The sequence below is a fragment of the Coenobita brevimanus genome, chromosome 66 (assembly GCF_032717465.1).
Source record: "Coenobita brevimanus isolate Jiangsu-jjx chromosome 66, ASM3271746v2, whole genome shotgun sequence".
Classification (NCBI taxonomy): Eukaryota; Metazoa; Arthropoda; class Malacostraca; order Decapoda; family Coenobitidae; genus Coenobita; species Coenobita brevimanus.
The window spans coordinates 36,640,059-36,658,134 of NC_137019.1; the positions used below are offsets into that span (position 1 = coordinate 36,640,059).

Consider the following 18,076-nt stretch of genomic DNA (forward strand, 5'->3'; position numbering starts at 1 on the left):
TTATTAAACTCGGCTATGACTCACATAATCTTTCATCCTAACCACATCACCGTAACTAGGACTACCTCGGAATGGACTATAGAAGACACAGTTAGAGTGAAGGACATGGTCAGGTGTGGCAGGGCGTGAGTCGTATCCGAGTGCAATTAAAGTTAGAAAAATTAGAAACGGACTATAAGCAGAAAGTGCCTTGTGTTTTATTCTAAGTGGCCTAAGAGGCTTCATAGTATCGTTTCCTTGGTCATTTATTTTGCGTATTACAGCTTATTCTTTAGTATCTTATTTATATTGTCTTAATGATGTTGAAGTCGGTTTGCTTTGACCTGACAGGACTAGGCTATTTCCACAAATTTAATACTAAGTCGTAGATTGATCATACATGGCCATTAAGTAAAACAATTCATGGATCTTTGTCATATTAAAACAAAAGCGTCGTCGTAGTTTGTTATGCTTATTGAGGAAGGAGGACTAAAGGAGGCTGCCAGGAAATCAAAGACCTAAACGCGCCCAGACAGTTGGATGGTTGTCAGAAGGGAACGGCTAAATACAAGTCTGCCCTAATAATCTTCGGTGGTGATGAAAACAAATGTGGATGATGACTGTGAGATCGGTTTCATCATCAAAATCATTTTTTACTTTTCATCTTTTTTACAATGAACATGGATCAGAAATGTTCACGTGATAGCACTCCTCCGTCATGCTGTTTGATGTGCCTGCTCTTTAGTAATACCTCTAGAAGTAAGATCAGTATACACCACTTCCCATGCTCTTCTCAGTCTGCCTCTTCGTTAGTGGTCCGGTACCTCAATAGTTCTACATTTTCTCAATCAACTCTGCCACTGTACAACTACCAGAACGGAACGGAAAAGTAAAATCCTGAACTAACCTTCCTCGGTGGTGGTGAAGATACGTGTGGGTGATGGCTGCGACACTCCCAGGTCGTTGTGAGCCATCAGTCTGACCACGTAGGTGCTGTGAGGTGCCAGGCCTGTCAGCACGTGTGAGGCCGTCCACTGACCCACACTCACATTGCGACCGTGAACAGACCACGACTCCTCCTTCACCGCTGCAACAAAGGGAAGCACAGTAATTACTCAGTTAGTAATATATGAGAAGCAGACTATTATTATTACATTGCTGAGGTACAGGAAGGGAGGTCCAATATTAATACATCAAACACAACACGTCATACATAACACGGGAAACAGAGCAAGTCCACCACAACAAGTCAGACATAAGAAGCAGGCCACGACTCTCTCCACACGGCTGCAACACACGGAGGGAGGCACCAAGGAGCTTTAATAAAGGTTAAGCTAGGTTAGGTCTGGTTAGCTTGAGAAAGGTTCGGTATGTTGGGAAGGACTGTGTTCACTCAACTCGTCACACGTAATAAGAAAACGTAATATAACATGACAAGCACTGCACCCTTGAGCAGCCTACTCATTCTGTCTCTGCTGCAATAAAAGGGCCAGATTAATTAAAAACCTTGTGATCAGGTCCTTATGCTAACTTTGGTTTCTTTTGGCAGGAAAGACAAAGAAAAGGGAGTGCAGAGTGCTTTTCTCCTCCTCGTACGAAAAGAAAACTTTGATGCGAGACGATAATTATCGCAGCTGATGTCTGTTTTGTGAAGGAATATCAGAGAAATGTGATTGTATTATCTCGACGTGTCTAGCCCTCCCTAAAAGAAAAAAGAAAAATCAATGTTACGGCAAAGAATCGATCATAAACATGTGTGTGAATCCAGCCAACGGAAGGGAAACACAGTATTCGCACAATACGTCAAGCATAACAACCAGAGAGAAAAATCTTTCTATGAGATAATTCTAGGACCATAATAGAATGCACCAAGCCCACACCCACATTACGGTCGAGAACATACTGCAATTCCTTCACTACTAGAAAACAGAAGGGGTCAATATTAGCAGTTAATTCCATTTTGGTCCCGAGGCCAAGTGCATTTAAGGGTGGATTAAGCACCCTACTTCCCCTGATCGAAATCTCGAGTCTCTTCTTGGGAATCTACCCTATTCACGGCCGTCACATCGACTAGAGCGCTGTAACCATTAGACCACCAGGCCCCTACACTGAGAACACAGGAAGTTCTATATTCACTCACTACCTCAAGTATAACGCATCAAACATAGCAATTACATCATGGCTCCTCCTTCACTGTTGAAAACAGGACGGGAAGCACCAAGGAAGGATCAGTAAAGGTTAGGTTAAGGCAAATCAGGTTAGATGAAGTTAGGAAGAATATATTAGGAAGGAGAGTATTTAGTCAACAAGTCAAACATAACAGAGAAAAATTTTCCTCTAGATTATTCTAGGTTCAGAATATAGTGCATTAGACTTTTTTTTTCTTTTTACACACACGAAAGCGCGGTATGCTTATGTTTCGTTTGGTTTGTTTGTCTGTCCTTCAGTTTGCCATTCTACCTGTCTCTGTGTTGGCACGATTATGGAAAATGTATTACATGGACTTGCACCAATTTTGACATAGTGATTAAAGATTGCCCGAGGAAAAATTTATTTTTTATTGAAAAAAGGCAAGAACAAGTTTAACATATAGTTTTGATCCGACTTTGACCACACTCTGTGGAATGGTTCAGAGACAGGAAATTATGAAGTTATTCAGTAGTGTGAAAAATATGTTTGAGGTAAAGATCTCAGGCAAGGTCAAAGGTCTGCATCTTTAATTTATATAATTTTTATCTGAAAGAAGGTTCGCCAAAGATGAAATGATTCTATTTCCAAAACAACAGATCAAAGGTCAAGGTCACCTTAAACACTTCTGATCCGGTTTGGACCAAACTTGTTGAATGGGTTGGGGCTCAGGTAAGGACGAAGTAAATCAATACTGAGAAGAATCAGTTAGAGGTCAAGGGCACAGGGGAGGGTTTAATGTTTAGCCTTGATCTGATTGTCAAGCATGGGGTATTGCGTTCTCTGAGCTCTCCTTCATGCTCCATATCAAACAGAAGTCGAAATGTAGTGTGTGGTTTGCTTACTGGCAATTTATCTGGTGCAGTTATCTGACCCTAAAACTGTTTGAGCATGAAGACAGCGCGGCGGCTAGCTGAAGAGTCCATGACATCATCTTACCTATCATTCTAATTAGGGATAGTCTATAGCTACAGATGATGGAGTGCAGGCAGGCGTGGAAGCGTGCGAGTCGTGGCTGAATGCAATTCTGATTGGGAATGGACACCAGCTTACCCTTATACTGTATGGTGACGGCGGCGGGTTGAGGGAGAGTCCAAGACACCACTGCAGACCTACTGGTGACCTCACTGACAATCACGCCTGACGGGGCAGTGGGCGGTTCTGAAGAAAAGAAATGAATCAGGTGTATTGTTATTAGGTGTAGTGCTATTAGGTATATTATTAAGTAGAATTATATTATGAATTGTGTAATTAATTAAAGAGGTATTAAGTACATTGTTCTCAGGTTTAGTGACAATTGAATAACGTCATTAAATGTAGTGTTATGAAGCAGTTTTACCAGTACAGAATAGTGGTATTAGGTATACTCTTAATTGGTGAAGTGTTACTTGCTATTGCGTTACACGGCATGGTGTTACTAAGTATAATATCAGTAGAGTTAATATTGTTAGACGGAGAGTAGGATGATTCAGTATTGTTAGGCATAGTGTTAGTAGATTAGGTATTGTTAAGTATGGTGTTAGTAGATTTATAATGGTTAGATATGGTGTTAGAAGATTTAGTATCATTAAGCAGTTTATGTTATTAGGTAAACTTAGTAGGTCTCGTGTGATTAGGTATATTCTCATGCCTGACAATACAATAAGCGGCTCTTACAGGAAAAAAGTAAAAAATGTAAGTATAGAGCGTTTAGTTTCATCTGACAAAGACTCCCAGACCTTTTTTAGCTTAGGTGATGGCCAAATGTAATCAGATTGGTGGGTAAATTTGACTAGTAACCAAGGAGACTCATCCTATCCATCACTTAGACTCAAAAAATTCCACACAACCACGATTTAGTATCTAGAGTGTGGAAATGATTTAATTCTACCACATTAAAACAAACCAGCTATGAATACTGGGCTATATTCTTTGGACCCTGTTTTCGTCCACTTAAGTTTTCCATTTCCTCCCCATTATAATTCTTCATATCGCTCGTTAACATTCCTTTTTTGTGATATTTAAGTCTATCTGTCTATCTATAGCCCGTCGCCCTAATCCCGCAAAGGGTGGCCGCAGACAAAACGCCTCCAAGTCGCTCTGTCACCCACCATCCGACTACCCTCCCCCCAACTCACCCCCCCCTCCCTCATATACCTCTCAACTCCATCCCTCCACCTCATCCTCGGTCTACCTCTCCCTCTCCCTCCCCCCACCTCACCCACATACACCCTCTTAGTCAGTCTTTCATTCTCCATTCTCTCCACATGTCCAAACCACCTCAGTGTATTTCTCCTAATCTTCTCAACCACATCCACATCCACCCCACAGCGTTCCTTCAATTCTTCATTCGTCAACCTGTCCCTCCACGTCACTCCACATGCTCCTCTCAAGTAACTCATTTCCACTGCTCTCACTCTTGACTTGTTCCCCTCTTGTAAGGTCCATGCCTCGCTTCCATACGTCAGGGTAGGGATCACAATACTATCATGCAGTGACTTCTTAACTTCCATACTCACCTCCCTATTTCTCATCACTGCTCTCAGTGTACCAACAACCTTCCTTCCCTGCTGTACCCTTTCACGCACTTCATCCCCCAAAGTTCCATCCTTACTCATCACACTACCCAAGTATTGAATGCACTCACATTCTCCATATCCTCACCATCCAACCTCACTGTACATTCTGTGACTTCATTCCTCTCAAACACCATAACTTTACTTTTGTTTACATTAACTTTCAGATTCCTCCTCCTACACACTATCCCAAATTCATTCATCTGTTTATATTACTAACCCTAAATAACAAAGAAAAGAGTATTCGGTGTACTGTGCAAAATTAGGAGCTGAGGAAGAAGTGCTGGAAAATATTCTTAACTGACGAGAATACAATCGTAATGGCCGTATACTTAGATCTTAGATATCAAAGTAGAATGCACACTCCCAATTATTTTTTGACAGATTCTGAACTACAGTACATGACAAAGATGGAACACTTCTGGCCTCCCTATACGGCTGCTGACTGCATTCTGTAATATGGGATGCAGGCTAACTATACCTAAAAACCACAGGCGTTCCATAAAGGGTTGACAAAAAATCAGGGGTTTGCACTCCACTTTGCGATGTAATGTTTAAATATATGACCATAGTGGCATGCCCTGTGGCTGCGCAACACTATTTCATTGGCGAGTTATCTTCCATACCGAATTACTTGCTAAAAATTCTTGTATGTTATTTATTATGAGTATAGTTTGCATCAAGATCATACAATATGAAAAAAACGTACTATACAGAATAAATCACAATCTATGAGATGTTACGGAATCTTCAAAATTATTTAGTATACAACCCATAATCTGCGTCTCGATCATAAATTCTCATTAACTCGTGTGTTCATAATAATCAATTTATTTTTGTATTATACTGGGTCATGGAATAAGACATTAATAAAAAATACTTAAAAGAGCTTCACATTATTTCCTAATTTTAATATGATGACAATACTACTACTACTATTACTACTACTAATAAAGTTACTGTAAAAATTTAATCTGTGCAGAAGAAATGTATCCAGCCCTGGGTCTTAAAAAATTACTCAACTTCAAATTGTCACTCAGAACGCTATAGCAGGTCTCACCTCTAGTGACTGCATTGCAGGATCATAATCTGACTGACTATTTATTTACTTATAACTGCCCCATCCTATTATAAATTACTCACTTGGGCGTGTAGGGACCCAAGACTAGGCTATCGTACTCCAGTATATGTAAGGGTGGGTTGCCAGCCTACTCCCATTATTAGCATTGCATAATAAAAAATATACTCACCTCTCAGGAGTGAGCTTATCCAGTGTCATTATTACGACTGATGTGTTCTAATCACAATACCACAAGACACATTCTATCTATCTCTATCTATCCATCTATCTATCTGTCTGTCCGTCTTTCTCTCTATATATCTATACATCTATCTATCTGTCTTTCTATTTATCTATCTATCTGTATCCTGATCATGGGTAAGACTGCAATCTCCGGTCTCACAGTGTGGCACAGCAACATTATACCTACCTGTTGTTTCCGTAAAGCATTTATATTTATTACCATACGTTAATTATATTTGATTAATCTTATCGTGGCCCAGATTTCCATCCTTCTGCAGTAATTTTCTCGTGGTTCATTGGCAGAAAAAAGACAATGTAACGGCTCAGTATCTCTTCCTTGGCATTTCTTCGTGACTAACATATTATTTTGGTGTTAGCCTCTTGTTAATAACTCAGCATTGAAGATGAATGGATGGCAATTTTAGACGAAGTTAAGGTGAAAAGAACAGAGTGGTCACCTGACTTTGTTTTCACCTAATATCGTCACGTCAGACACCTTTGAGTGAGTTCTGTGTGGGTTGGTGGGTCTCCGGGTAAAAAGCCTAGTGTTGGCAGCAGTGTTTTATAGCAACCTGAGAGTGTTAGCTCATATAAACAGCCATTCTTAATTTGCTATCACCTGTCTGTGTCCTCACCTATTACCACTATGTCGATCACCTTTTGAGTGAGCTCCGTGGGAATCAGTAGCACGACAGGTATGTGAATTAGGGTAGTGTGAGTTGGACGAAGGGTCTCCTGATGCTGGAGGACAGGGTTACATGGGTGATAAGGAAGTGTAATATTAGTGGCCATCCCCTCTGAGATTAAGGCATTTGGTTATGAATATATATATTAATTACCATATTCTAATTATCACCTGGCTACTTGCTTACCCATGATAGCCATTTCGAACACCTGTGAATGAGCTCCGTGCTTTACTTGATTAAAACCATGGACTAATTAGGTATCACCTGGTTGTGTCCTCACCTATGATGGCCACGTCAAACACCTGTGAGTGGGCTCCGTGTGGGTTGGTGGCTCGGCAGGTATATGGCCCCGCGTCGGCAGCCGTGACTGACACCATTTCCAACACTGCTCTCACCACACCACCTCCCTCACTCTCACGAATCCTTACCCTGTGTGCGAAGAAAACGGAGGAGGGATAAGAATCATGCCTATCGGTTACGCGAGAGTCATTAACCCTTTGAATCACTCTCAATTATACGTCATTAGGGAAGTAGCTGATAAAATTTCCAACACTCCTTGAACCACACCATCTTACTCACTCTTCCGAATCATCACCCTGTGTATAAAGAAGTTATTTAGTTACAATACATTCTTGCCTATCCACTGTACAAAAGACATTTACCCCTTTATGCAAACTAATCTCTCAGCTGTCCTAAACAAAGCTCGAACCACACCGTTCCCCTTCACTCACGAATCCTTACCCTGTGTTTGAAGATGCATGAGCAACTGATAAGAACCCAGCAACATCCCTCCAAATTATGTACAAATCCAGGTTCTTATTTCAGTTCTAAATACAATCATGCAAGACTAAATGAGCCTCTACCTAAATTTCTCATACATTAAAAAGAATGCGTCGATTTATGCCAATTACCATGCTTATCATTAAGACCACACATACACCTCCTAGGAGTAAGGAGTGAAGATCAAGGAAAAATATCTAACCTTAAGTGTGTCCAGGTGAAATAAGTGCAGGGTAGCCAGATGAAGGTAGGTGTGAGTCGTGAGATCAGAGAGTGGTGTGAGATCAGAATGTAATGGTTATTCTGCTGACAGATCATAATGTGTAGCTGTGAGATTAGTGTGATATAAGGCTATGATATCAGTGTATTTGTGAGTGCAGGGAGTGAGTTGTAGAGAGCCGAGAGATGACGTAGGTGTAGTGAGAGAGATTATGAGAAGAGTAAGTGTTATTTGTGACATCAGAGAATGGTGTTTTAAGCTTATGTATGTGCAAGTGAAAAAGGTGCATGATGCAGAGGGAAAGTGAAGGTGACTGTGTGCTGTGAATCAGAGAATGGTCTTGTGAAATCAGAGAGCAATGCTGTGAGATCAGAGAGTAGAGCTGTGAGATGAGAGAATTTTGGTGTGAGATCAGCGTGTTGATAAGCGAGAGCAAAGTGGTGCAGTAAGATTAGAAAGGAGTGTTGTGAGGGCAGAATGTGGTTTTGTGACAGTAGAAAGTGTGGTTGTAACCTCAGTGAGTAGAACTATGAGAGCAGAGTAGTGTAAAGAGATCAGACAACACTGTGAGAGCTGACAGAGGAATTGTTGGCGTTATCCAGAGGAGTTGTAATTTAGTTATTAGAGCAGAAAGTTGTGGTATTGGCAGTAATGACAGGAGGTTCGTGAGCTTACGTGTGTCCAGGTGAAACAGGTGCATGGTGCCTTAGCCAGGTGAGGGTGAGGGGGTCGTCACCAGTGGCCTCACACGTCACCGTCACCACCTGCCCAGCGTGGCCCGTAACACGTCTACCCTCAGTCACCACGCGAGCTGGAGCTGTGACGGATACGGTGAGGTGAGGCATATCGTTTGTACTCTAACCTTTTTAGCGCCGTATTCTAAGCGGGATTGGATATATCGTAACACATCTCCTTTATGGATTTATTCGGCATATTACACTTCAGCCTTCACTAGTATGCCACTGATGCAAGCTGTGTATATGAAAAGGTGGCATAGATTACTTACAGCTCGATTCCAGACTAATTTATTTGTCTTATACCTCTTTCAGTCAGTCAGTTATTCTTCCTTCTCTTTCAGATTTTCAGAGTCAGTCTCAGTGCCTACTTTAATTTAAACAAACATCTTCCATTATGTGAATCTAAAAATAAGAAATGACTATGGTTCATTAAACTTATTTTTGCCAAAATTTTCGTTCTTTTGCTGCCTTTTTATGTAGCTCAGTGACAGAGGAGGATAATACTACGGATCTACATCCTTTCAGTAACAGTTTTTCATGACTCGCATCATATTTTAATGTTGTTGCGGCTCAAGATTCACGATGGAGATGTGGCAATGTTAGGCCAAGTTAAAGTGATTAGAGTAAGGCGTAACTGAAGATTTGGGGTTGGAAAGATGCCAGTTTAGACCAAATTAAAGTAAAAATGATACTTAACTGAAGACTTTAGCACTGGAGAGATGTCAATTACATGCCATGTGCAAGTGAGAGGAATATAGGCTAATTGAATGTCTTGGCGTTGTAGAATTGCTAACTGTCAATTTAATGGGAAAACAATATACTCGTATTTTAACAGACATTTTTGGTAACGAAGAGATGTTCATTTTAAGCCAAGTTAATGTGAACAGAGAATAGCCAAATGATGATCCTGGCGCATGAAAGACGTCAATTTTATGCCAGGTTAAGGTGAAAAGAGTATAGGCCACTGAATGTCATGGGGATGTCATTTAAGCCACACTAAACGAAAAGCGCACAGGCTTGCTGAAGATCTTGCAGTGGAGAGATGTCAATTGTAAGCCAAGTTAAAGTCAAAAGAGCACAGGTTAACTTAAGATTTTTGCGCTGGAGATATTTCAGTTTTTGGCCAAGTTAATGTGAAATGTACAGGTTAACTTGAAGATCATGGCGCTGGAAAAGAGTTAATTTTAAGACCAAGTTAAGGTGAAAATAGCACAGGCCAACTTAAGCTATTGGCCCTGGAGAGATGTCAGTTTTCTATCTATCTATATACCTAGGCTGCTTCCCCCAAGGAAAGGGAGGTAGCCGAGACAGGACGACACACTCCCCATTTACTCATCCATTCAAACACATTCATTCGCATCTTAGCCCCAAAGGGGAGAACGGACAGATCCTCACCGCACCACACTGCTCAAGGGTCAACTGCGCAATGCAATCAGTGACATCCGCAGCAGGGCCCGACAGCAGAACTAGTTTACTCCTGCCACATCATAACAGACCCATCCCCTTACCCGCACCTGACCTGACTAGCTGATCAGACCAAATGCGGGAGAATATCCCCTCAGGGCTGCGTCATCACTTATTCATTCACAATTTCTCTCCATTTATTTCTGTCACGCACAGCCACTCTTCCTTGCTCAACAGACATCCCTCTCGCATCCAACGCTCTCTTCACACTGTCCATCCATCCTATTCGTGGTCTTCCTCTCAGCCTTACTCCTCTCACATCAGATCTAGTTATCTTTTTCACCAATCGCTCATTATCCATTCTCTCCATATGCCCAAACCATCTTGGATCTAGAGAGATGCTAATTTTAGGTTAAGCTAAAGTGAAAAAAATAATGTTAGTGAATGCCTTGGCGCTGCAGAGATGTAAATTATAAGCCAAGTTAAACTGAAATGACTACAGGTCAAAATGAAGATCTTGGCACTCAACCTACCGTGCACAGTCAGTTGAACCACCTTGGAAATGGGTTTGCCAACGGAGTTCGCGGCTCGGCACAGATACCACCCAGCATCCGATGTCTTGGTCTCGTGAAGGATGAGAGAGCCGTTTGGTGCCTGTGAAGACCTCACCCCGTCCAGCACCAAATTCTGGAAGTCCCTCGCAGCCTCACCTAAACGAACAAAATTTCTTATCACGTAACTTACCAGCCAGTGTGGATGTTACTGTTGTCCTTGTGTCCCCAGGCTCATCTGAAAAGTGAACTCGGAGAACTGTAGACAAAAGTTATCCTTCTGGAGTCTACCATCCTCTTGCCGGGAGATTGGGAGGCTGAATGACATGTACATAACCGTACATCAGAGACCCTTATTAAATCAGTGCCACTACGTCAATGTGCTCTATCGGCGGCAACGTGGTAACAGAAGCAGATATATGGTTAATCTGAAAACTACTGGTATCATTAACTACATTCTTGTTCATGAGCGCAGTTGAGTCAGTTCGATATATCAAATCAAGGTAGAACTTTCTGAACATGAAAAGCATGAGGGCTAGTCCACGTGGAAATATGAGTAACCAAGGCGAACAGCAGTCCTTTCTGCCTGTCTTTTATATTTCTTACCTGGTGCCTTCAGCCATGAGAGGACTGGCTTCGGGTAACCACGAGCACTGCAGTCCATCACCACCGTTGATCCCACAAGAGCTGTACCTCCAGAGGGGTCCACCACCCACTTGGGAGACACCTGTTAAAACACATTGTTATTATTGTTGCCTCAGACTCATCCAAACGTGAACCAGTGGACTGATGACTGAACCTGCCTTTCTCCTAGTGTCCACCTACCTTCTATCGAGCGACAGGAAGAGAGTTGAAGGATGTTAGTCAAATCAAGCAGCAGAGCCGCCCTGTTATATAGGTGCCATCTCGTGATGGCATCCCTCTCCAGCTACTCACACACACACACACACACACACACACACACACACACACACACAACATTATAAATAATATAGTCATATTTTTTCATCTGAAGGAACTGGATCCCTCCCACAAATTCAATACTAAACTGTGATTGCATGAAATTCAATGGGCCTAAAAATTATATGAAATCTTCTATGTCACTTGGGAGACCGATATTATGTAAGGAGTAACAGTGAGTTTCCTTGGTTACTGATCGTATCGACCACCCAGTCTGACAACTCTTGGCCAACACCTGAGCTACAACTGGTTAGAGACCTTCGTCAGGTTAGAAAAAAGGTGCTACAGAAGACAGCAGCATGCATTTACACAACACCTGCACCTAAGCCAGGAAATGCAGATCGTACTACACCATGTAAGACGTATATAGCTTCTAGTCCAGTTCACCTGCACGAGCATTGTTTTTTTCGAAGTATGAAGGAAAAGTACGAGTAGCAGGTGTCGGAGAGGAAAATATTTCACTGCCTGTTTCTTTGTCAATAGACGTTTTATATCCCCGTGAAGTATGTACAATCAAGGGCAAAAAATCGCCTATCATTTCGTCTCATCTACTTCTCACTTTCAACTGCATGCTAATATTGCTACACTTATGGATGGTGAGTTTTCTGTACATACCTGACTCGCCCTGACACAGTATATGAGAAGGGAAGGTGATGGGGTGCCAAAAGTGAAGTTGATGCAGTCGATAATTAATGATCACATGAATCAGAGAATATACCGGCACACAGCCTGAGATGATGAAAACAGCCCACCCCTTTATCATACATTTTAACACCTTTTTTTATTCAGTACAGATAATGAGTGAAAGTATTCTTCTGAAGTTTTCTTAAGAATTTATGCCAAATATTAAAATTTCTGCAAGCTATACCACAACTAAACCATTGTGAGCGCACACTAGAGTGGGACTCTAAAGCTTATGTATGGTCGATATCTTGTATGTTAGGAAGAACTTGAGACACAGGAAGGTTCTGCACTTTCACTTCCTTGTTCATATCGTAGTCAAGAAATATAGTCAGCGATAATTTTCCGTTGAAACTAAGCTTTTCTTTTGTAAGCAGAACAAGATATAAGGTAATCCTTTGCATTCTCCCCTCCTTGACCATCCTGCAAGAAGAAATGATAATAAATACTCGAGAATCTGTCCTGAGGTGTGTGTCATGTGTCAAGCTGTGCCCACCAGTGAATATATTTGGGGCCAACTGTCATCCATTAAAGTAAAACCGCATTCTCTTCCTAATGGATCTTGGCAAAATTGTATTCAGAAAATCCCATCAATAATAATCAGAGCATCGGTATATGAGTATTACAGGTTACTGAGAGGTAAGAGATCTACGGTTATTTAATTTCTATATCTGTCTGTTTCTAAATGTCTGTCTATATTTACCTATCTATCTGTCTATCTACAGTATCTATCTATCAATTTATCAATCTATCTGCGTGTATGGATTTGCATATGTGTATAACTGTGTATATGTGGTTGTGTATGTATATTTGGCTGTGTGTGTGTGTGTGTGTGTATGTATATTTGGCTGTGTGTGTGTGTGTGTGTGTGTGTGTGTGTGTGTGTGTGTGTGTGTGTGTGTGTGTGTGTGTGTGTGTGTGTGTGTGTGTGTGTGTGTGTGTGTGTGTGTGTGTGTGTGTGTGTGTGTGTGTGTGTGTGTGTGTGTGTGTGTGTGTGTGTGTGTGTGTGTGTGTGTGTGTGTGTGTGTGTGTGTGTGTGTGTGTGTGTGTGTGTGTGTGTGTGTGTGTGTGTGTGTGTGTGTGTGTGTGTGTGTGTGTGTGTGTGTGTGTGTGTGTGTGTGTGTGTGTGTGTGTGTGTGTGTGTGTGTGTGTGTGTGTGTGTGTGTGTGTGTGTGTGTGTGTGTGTGTGTGTGTGTGTGTGTGTGTGTGTGTGTGTGTGTGTGTGTGTGTGTGTGTGTGTGTGTGTGTGTGTGTGTGTGTGTGTAGAGCCTCACCTTGACCCTAATGATGGCTGTTTTGTTGACGGAAGCAGCAGCGTTGGCAGCCTCACACGTATAGGCGCCTGAGTGATGCTCCTGTAGGCTCTTGAACACCAGCACCTGCAAGATGCAACAACTGAATCATCATCATCATCATCATCATCATCACTCCAGCATCTGTTTCCCACCAAAGAATCGGGTGAGGTAGGGTCCACAGAGCAAGAGAAAACCTGACAGAGGGAGACCGGTCAACAGCATGAACAGTCAGATGGGTCACACTCATTCACTCACCATCCACGTTCCTAAAAATCTGACTTCACCTCATAGGCACAACACGGACAATATGCATTGCAACTGCAATCCACAGCTGCAGTACACAACTGCAAATCAAAGCTGCAACGCTTAACAGATGCAATATGAAACTGCAATTCAAAACTGCAATGCACAGCTCCGATACACAACTGCAGTACACAACTGAAATTCACAGTTGTAATGCACAGCAGCCGTAATACAAAACTTTAGTAAACACCTTCAGTACGCATCTGCAATAAACAACTGAAAAACACAGCTGCAATTCAAAACTGCAATAAACAACTGCAATATATGCAATGCTAACAGGTGTAATGCACAACTGTAATTCACAGCTAATATGCAACAACTGTACTGTACTTTAATCAACTCTTACAACCTCCTGAACACCATCACCAGCAAATACACAGGATATGTAGCGAAATTTCCAAAGCCACTTGGAGTTCGATACTAAAACTGTTTCCTAAAAGCGAGATGGAATCAGACACACCACAAAGAATTAGATGATTTGTTTACTCTCTTTAGTATCTATACTCCATTTACTTTAGCTAGGCGTAAAATTGCCTTCTCTCCATCTTTAGTACTGAGCTATGACAAGAGATTAACATTGGAAGATCATGAAAGTCACGATGAGTACTATGGAAAGATGTAGTGCAGTAGCATCGTGTTATTCAACCACTGAGTTAAAGGAAAGAAGTTGCGACAGGATGAGAATCTCCGTCAAGTTAAAGTAAATGAGAGACAGGTAAATCGACCCTCTCATACCGAGCTGGAAGGGGTTAGGGGTCTTAGCTAGCACCAGTAAGCCAGATGGAAGGCACCCACCATAGAGAACTCGCTGGTCTGTTTACTCTCCACGTCCGGGTCATGCTGGAGATGGCGCCCGTCCTTCAGCCAATTGATGGTGATGGGCAGATCGCCGGCCGTAACCGTACACGCCAGCTGGGTCCGCCGTCCCTCCTCCAGACTCCGCCGCACGTTGAAATTATCGATCTCCGGCGGATCTGAGGAAAGTGATGCTTGTCAAAACAAAGGCGATACTGAGGAATTCGGTCAGCATCCTCGTCATCATCATAAAGCATTTCAGAGTCAATAATTGGAAGATGTTCAGTAAGGTCCAGACAAAGAGAAAGAGAGAGAGAGAGAGAGAGAGAGAGAGAGAGAGAGATACCAAAGCCCCAGGAATCCTGACTCCTCCGCACAGGCATAACCACTCCCACATATTTTTTGTATTTTTCTGCCCACTGAAGGTAAAGACTGAAACACCTGGTAGCAATCAGTTCTTTTAAATTGCTAAAACACAGTTCTAGGCTAACTAAGTCCTCATGATTTTTTACTTGATTTGACGGACCGCTTCCTACATCTCACGTTGTGCTCGTTGAAAAAAAAAAAAACAATAATAAATACAATAAATAAAGAATGAATAAAAAGAAAAGAAAAAATGATTTATCATGAAGAACGTTAATGACAATTAGTATTGTCGTTGATAGTGTTTGCAATGAAAACTGGGGAATTACAGTAGAGGTGATATGCAAAGACAGACCGTGATATCTGATTCAAATTCCAGTGACTAAAGAACCCTCCAAATGCACTGCAGTTTGCACAGGCGGATAAAGATTCTTGGTAAATACAAGTATGGTTAACTAAATTAGTTTTTGCCCATTCACTGCTTGAGGGTAATTAAGGAAGATAACTACTGAGTATATAAAATGAGAAGAGGGGAAGTTCGACAACCTCCACCTCCTTTTGACTCTGGTGAAAGGTACGGCACACACACACACACACACACACACACACACACACACACACACACACACACACATATTTAGGACATGGGGAAAGGTGTGTGGGGCTGCCGTCTGACTGTCTCTGTAATGTGTTCTACGTGATTTTGTACATTTCGTAACACATCTTAACCATTTATTCTGGGCATTACACCTCAATGCCTTCGTGTATGTTACAGATGAAAATTATGTCGACAGTAAACAATAAACTCAGCATGCAATATAATGATGAGGTGTGATATGCAAAATAAAATGCTGAGTAAGAGGTACCGGGAAACCTCGTATGCCACATTACTCCAATCCCATGTTCGTCAGTCACAATACAAGCCTGCGATCTGAGGAGGGTAAATTCTACGACCTCCTTTCGACTCGGATGAAACAAAGGCAGATGATGCAAGGAACAATAACTCACTGAGGACGTGCAGGAAGGTGTGTGAAGCCGCCGTTTGTCCCTGTCTTCCGGTCACAACACAGGAATATTGACCAGCGTCTTCGCGACCCGCATTCCTTACCACCAGCGTCCCGTTGCCCAGCACCTCCTGTCTGCAACACACGTCATGTTAGTATACTCTTTTCACATTAACTTGGTCTAAAACTGCCCGATCTCCATCTTCAATGCTGACTGGTTACTACGCTCTTTTATATTTAATGTGACTTAAAATTGCTATCTCTCCATTTTGAATACAGAGTGATTACTATGAGGGAGGTGTGAGTTGGAGAAAAGGTAGCCTGATGGCGAGGAACAGGTGACATGGAGGCTATTTATCTGTAGTTACCCATTCCGGGATTAAGGCAATTGGTCACGGGCAGGTAGATAAATACAGAAGTGGACAGCGTGACATGGAGACGATTTGTTTGTGGCCACCCCTTCCAGGATGAAAGCGTCTGGCCAGATAGACAGATACACAGATTGATAGATAAACAGATGGATAGATAGAAAGACAGAGACAGACAAACTGAAAGGCGGTTCGTTGTTTTCAAGTTACCTCAGTGAAGACGGTAGAGGGGCGCCACCTCTTCGCCAAGTGATGGTGGGGGCAGGATATCCCCCTGCGGGACACCACAGATGCACGTCTTCACCCGCCACTGAGGTCACGTTGGGCATGGCACGCACGAAGGGGGGTCCTGAGGGTGAGAGAAAAATCAGATGTCTGAAGTAGAAGTTGGTCCTGACGGTGAGAGTGAGAAATTTACTGTCTGAAGAAGGAGTTGGTCCTGATGGCGAGAGAGAGTATTTAGCTATCTGGTACGTTGATTGTGTACTATATATCCGAACGCAATAATCGGTGACTCCCCAGCACGCAAAGCCATGGATCAGTGAACGATCCAGTCACTCAACGATGAACCAAATCTCAAAATAAGGTGTGGGTAAATTGACACTAGAATCACTGGGAAAACAACCGAAATAACGGACATGACAGGCTCGTGGTGTTTGCCTGAATACCGATTATTACTTTTGTCTGTACTACTTTCACTTTAACTGGACATGAAATCGCCACCTCCCCATCTTGAATGCTGAATTATAACAAAAGCAGCACAAATATGATACACGAATATGTGCTATAAATGGACGTACAGCAGTAGCAACATCTTTCTGCCAACGAATTACGTGAAATAAGCAAAACAAGCACGAAAATCTGAGTGAAATTACGGTGAAAGAACGATGGTGGAATTGTTGTTTCTTTATACAACTGGGTCTCTGCCATAATTTGAATAGTAAGTCTCAATTGCATGGGATTCGATGGACCTCATTTCTGAAAAAGAGTCTCCTTGGTTACTATAGTTAATTTTTACGTAACAATTTGAAAACGCGTTCGCATGGAATTCAACTAGCTTTTTGTTATGAGGTAGGAACGAATCTCCTTCCTTTCTATAGTTATTTGTATTTTTTGTTACTTGATGGAACTGGGCTACCCTCACCATCCTAATACTAGGTCGTGGCTTAGGGTGCATGATTTAAGTTAGGTGTGATGGTGGTGGTGGTGGTGGTGGTGGTGGTGATGATGATGATGATGATGATGATGATGATGATGACGATGATGATGATGATGATGATGATGATGATGATGATGATGATGGATTCAAAGGATTAATGTGACTAAAATCACCAAGTATCAGGAAAGGCGCTGACCGTAGACGCTGAGTTGAGCTGAGTGGGCCACGGAGCTATGTGTGTTGTGTGTCGTGAGGGTTAGGTCAGGGAATGTACAGTAGGTTAGGATAGGTTAGGTTAGATTAGGTTATGTCATGCTAGATAAGGTTACGTTAGGGTAAGTTAAATTAGGTTCGATGATGATGATGATGATGATGATGATGATGATGATGATGATGATGATGATGATGATGATGATGACGACGGAATTCTAGGATCAACCTCAATAAAATAGTCCAGTGGCATCATTGGAACTGACCGCAGTCATTAGGCTGTGCGGAGTGGGCCACGGATCCATGGGTGCTGTATCTGGTGCAGATTAGGTTAGGTTAGGTCAGACTGAGGAAGGATAGGTTAGTAGGTTATGAGAGATCAGATTAGGTCAGGCTAAGTTAGGTTTCGATAGGTCAGATTAGATAGGTTGCTGCTGCTGATAAAGACGGGGTCAAAAGATCAGCCATAATAAAAGAGAGTATTAGCGTTGCTGACCGTATACGTTGAGCTGTGCAGAGTGAGCCACGGAGCCATG

General features: G+C 42.1%; 1 protein-coding gene across 1 annotated transcript in view; it reads right to left on the reverse strand.

The window, feature by feature from the left end:
* LOC145405389 (cell adhesion molecule Dscam2-like) overlaps positions 1–18,076 on the reverse strand; it is a 67,293-nt gene that overhangs the window by 37,483 nt on the left and 11,734 nt on the right. The window contains exons 4-14 of the mRNA XM_080276795.1: positions 18,037–18,076; positions 16,382–16,520; positions 15,808–15,938; positions 14,437–14,615; positions 13,318–13,422; positions 11,009–11,129; positions 10,385–10,561; positions 8,386–8,527; positions 6,991–7,139; positions 3,220–3,327; positions 887–1,066 (exon numbers count right to left, since the gene is read on the reverse strand). The exon at positions 18,037–18,076 is cut by the window's right edge and continues 112 nt beyond it. Coding sequence (XP_080132921.1) covers positions 887–1,066; positions 3,220–3,327; positions 6,991–7,139; positions 8,386–8,527; positions 10,385–10,561; positions 11,009–11,129; positions 13,318–13,422; positions 14,437–14,615; positions 15,808–15,938; positions 16,382–16,520; positions 18,037–18,076 — 1,471 coding nt within the window. The remainder of the gene's footprint in view (positions 1–886; positions 1,067–3,219; positions 3,328–6,990; positions 7,140–8,385; positions 8,528–10,384; positions 10,562–11,008; positions 11,130–13,317; positions 13,423–14,436; positions 14,616–15,807; positions 15,939–16,381; positions 16,521–18,036) is intronic.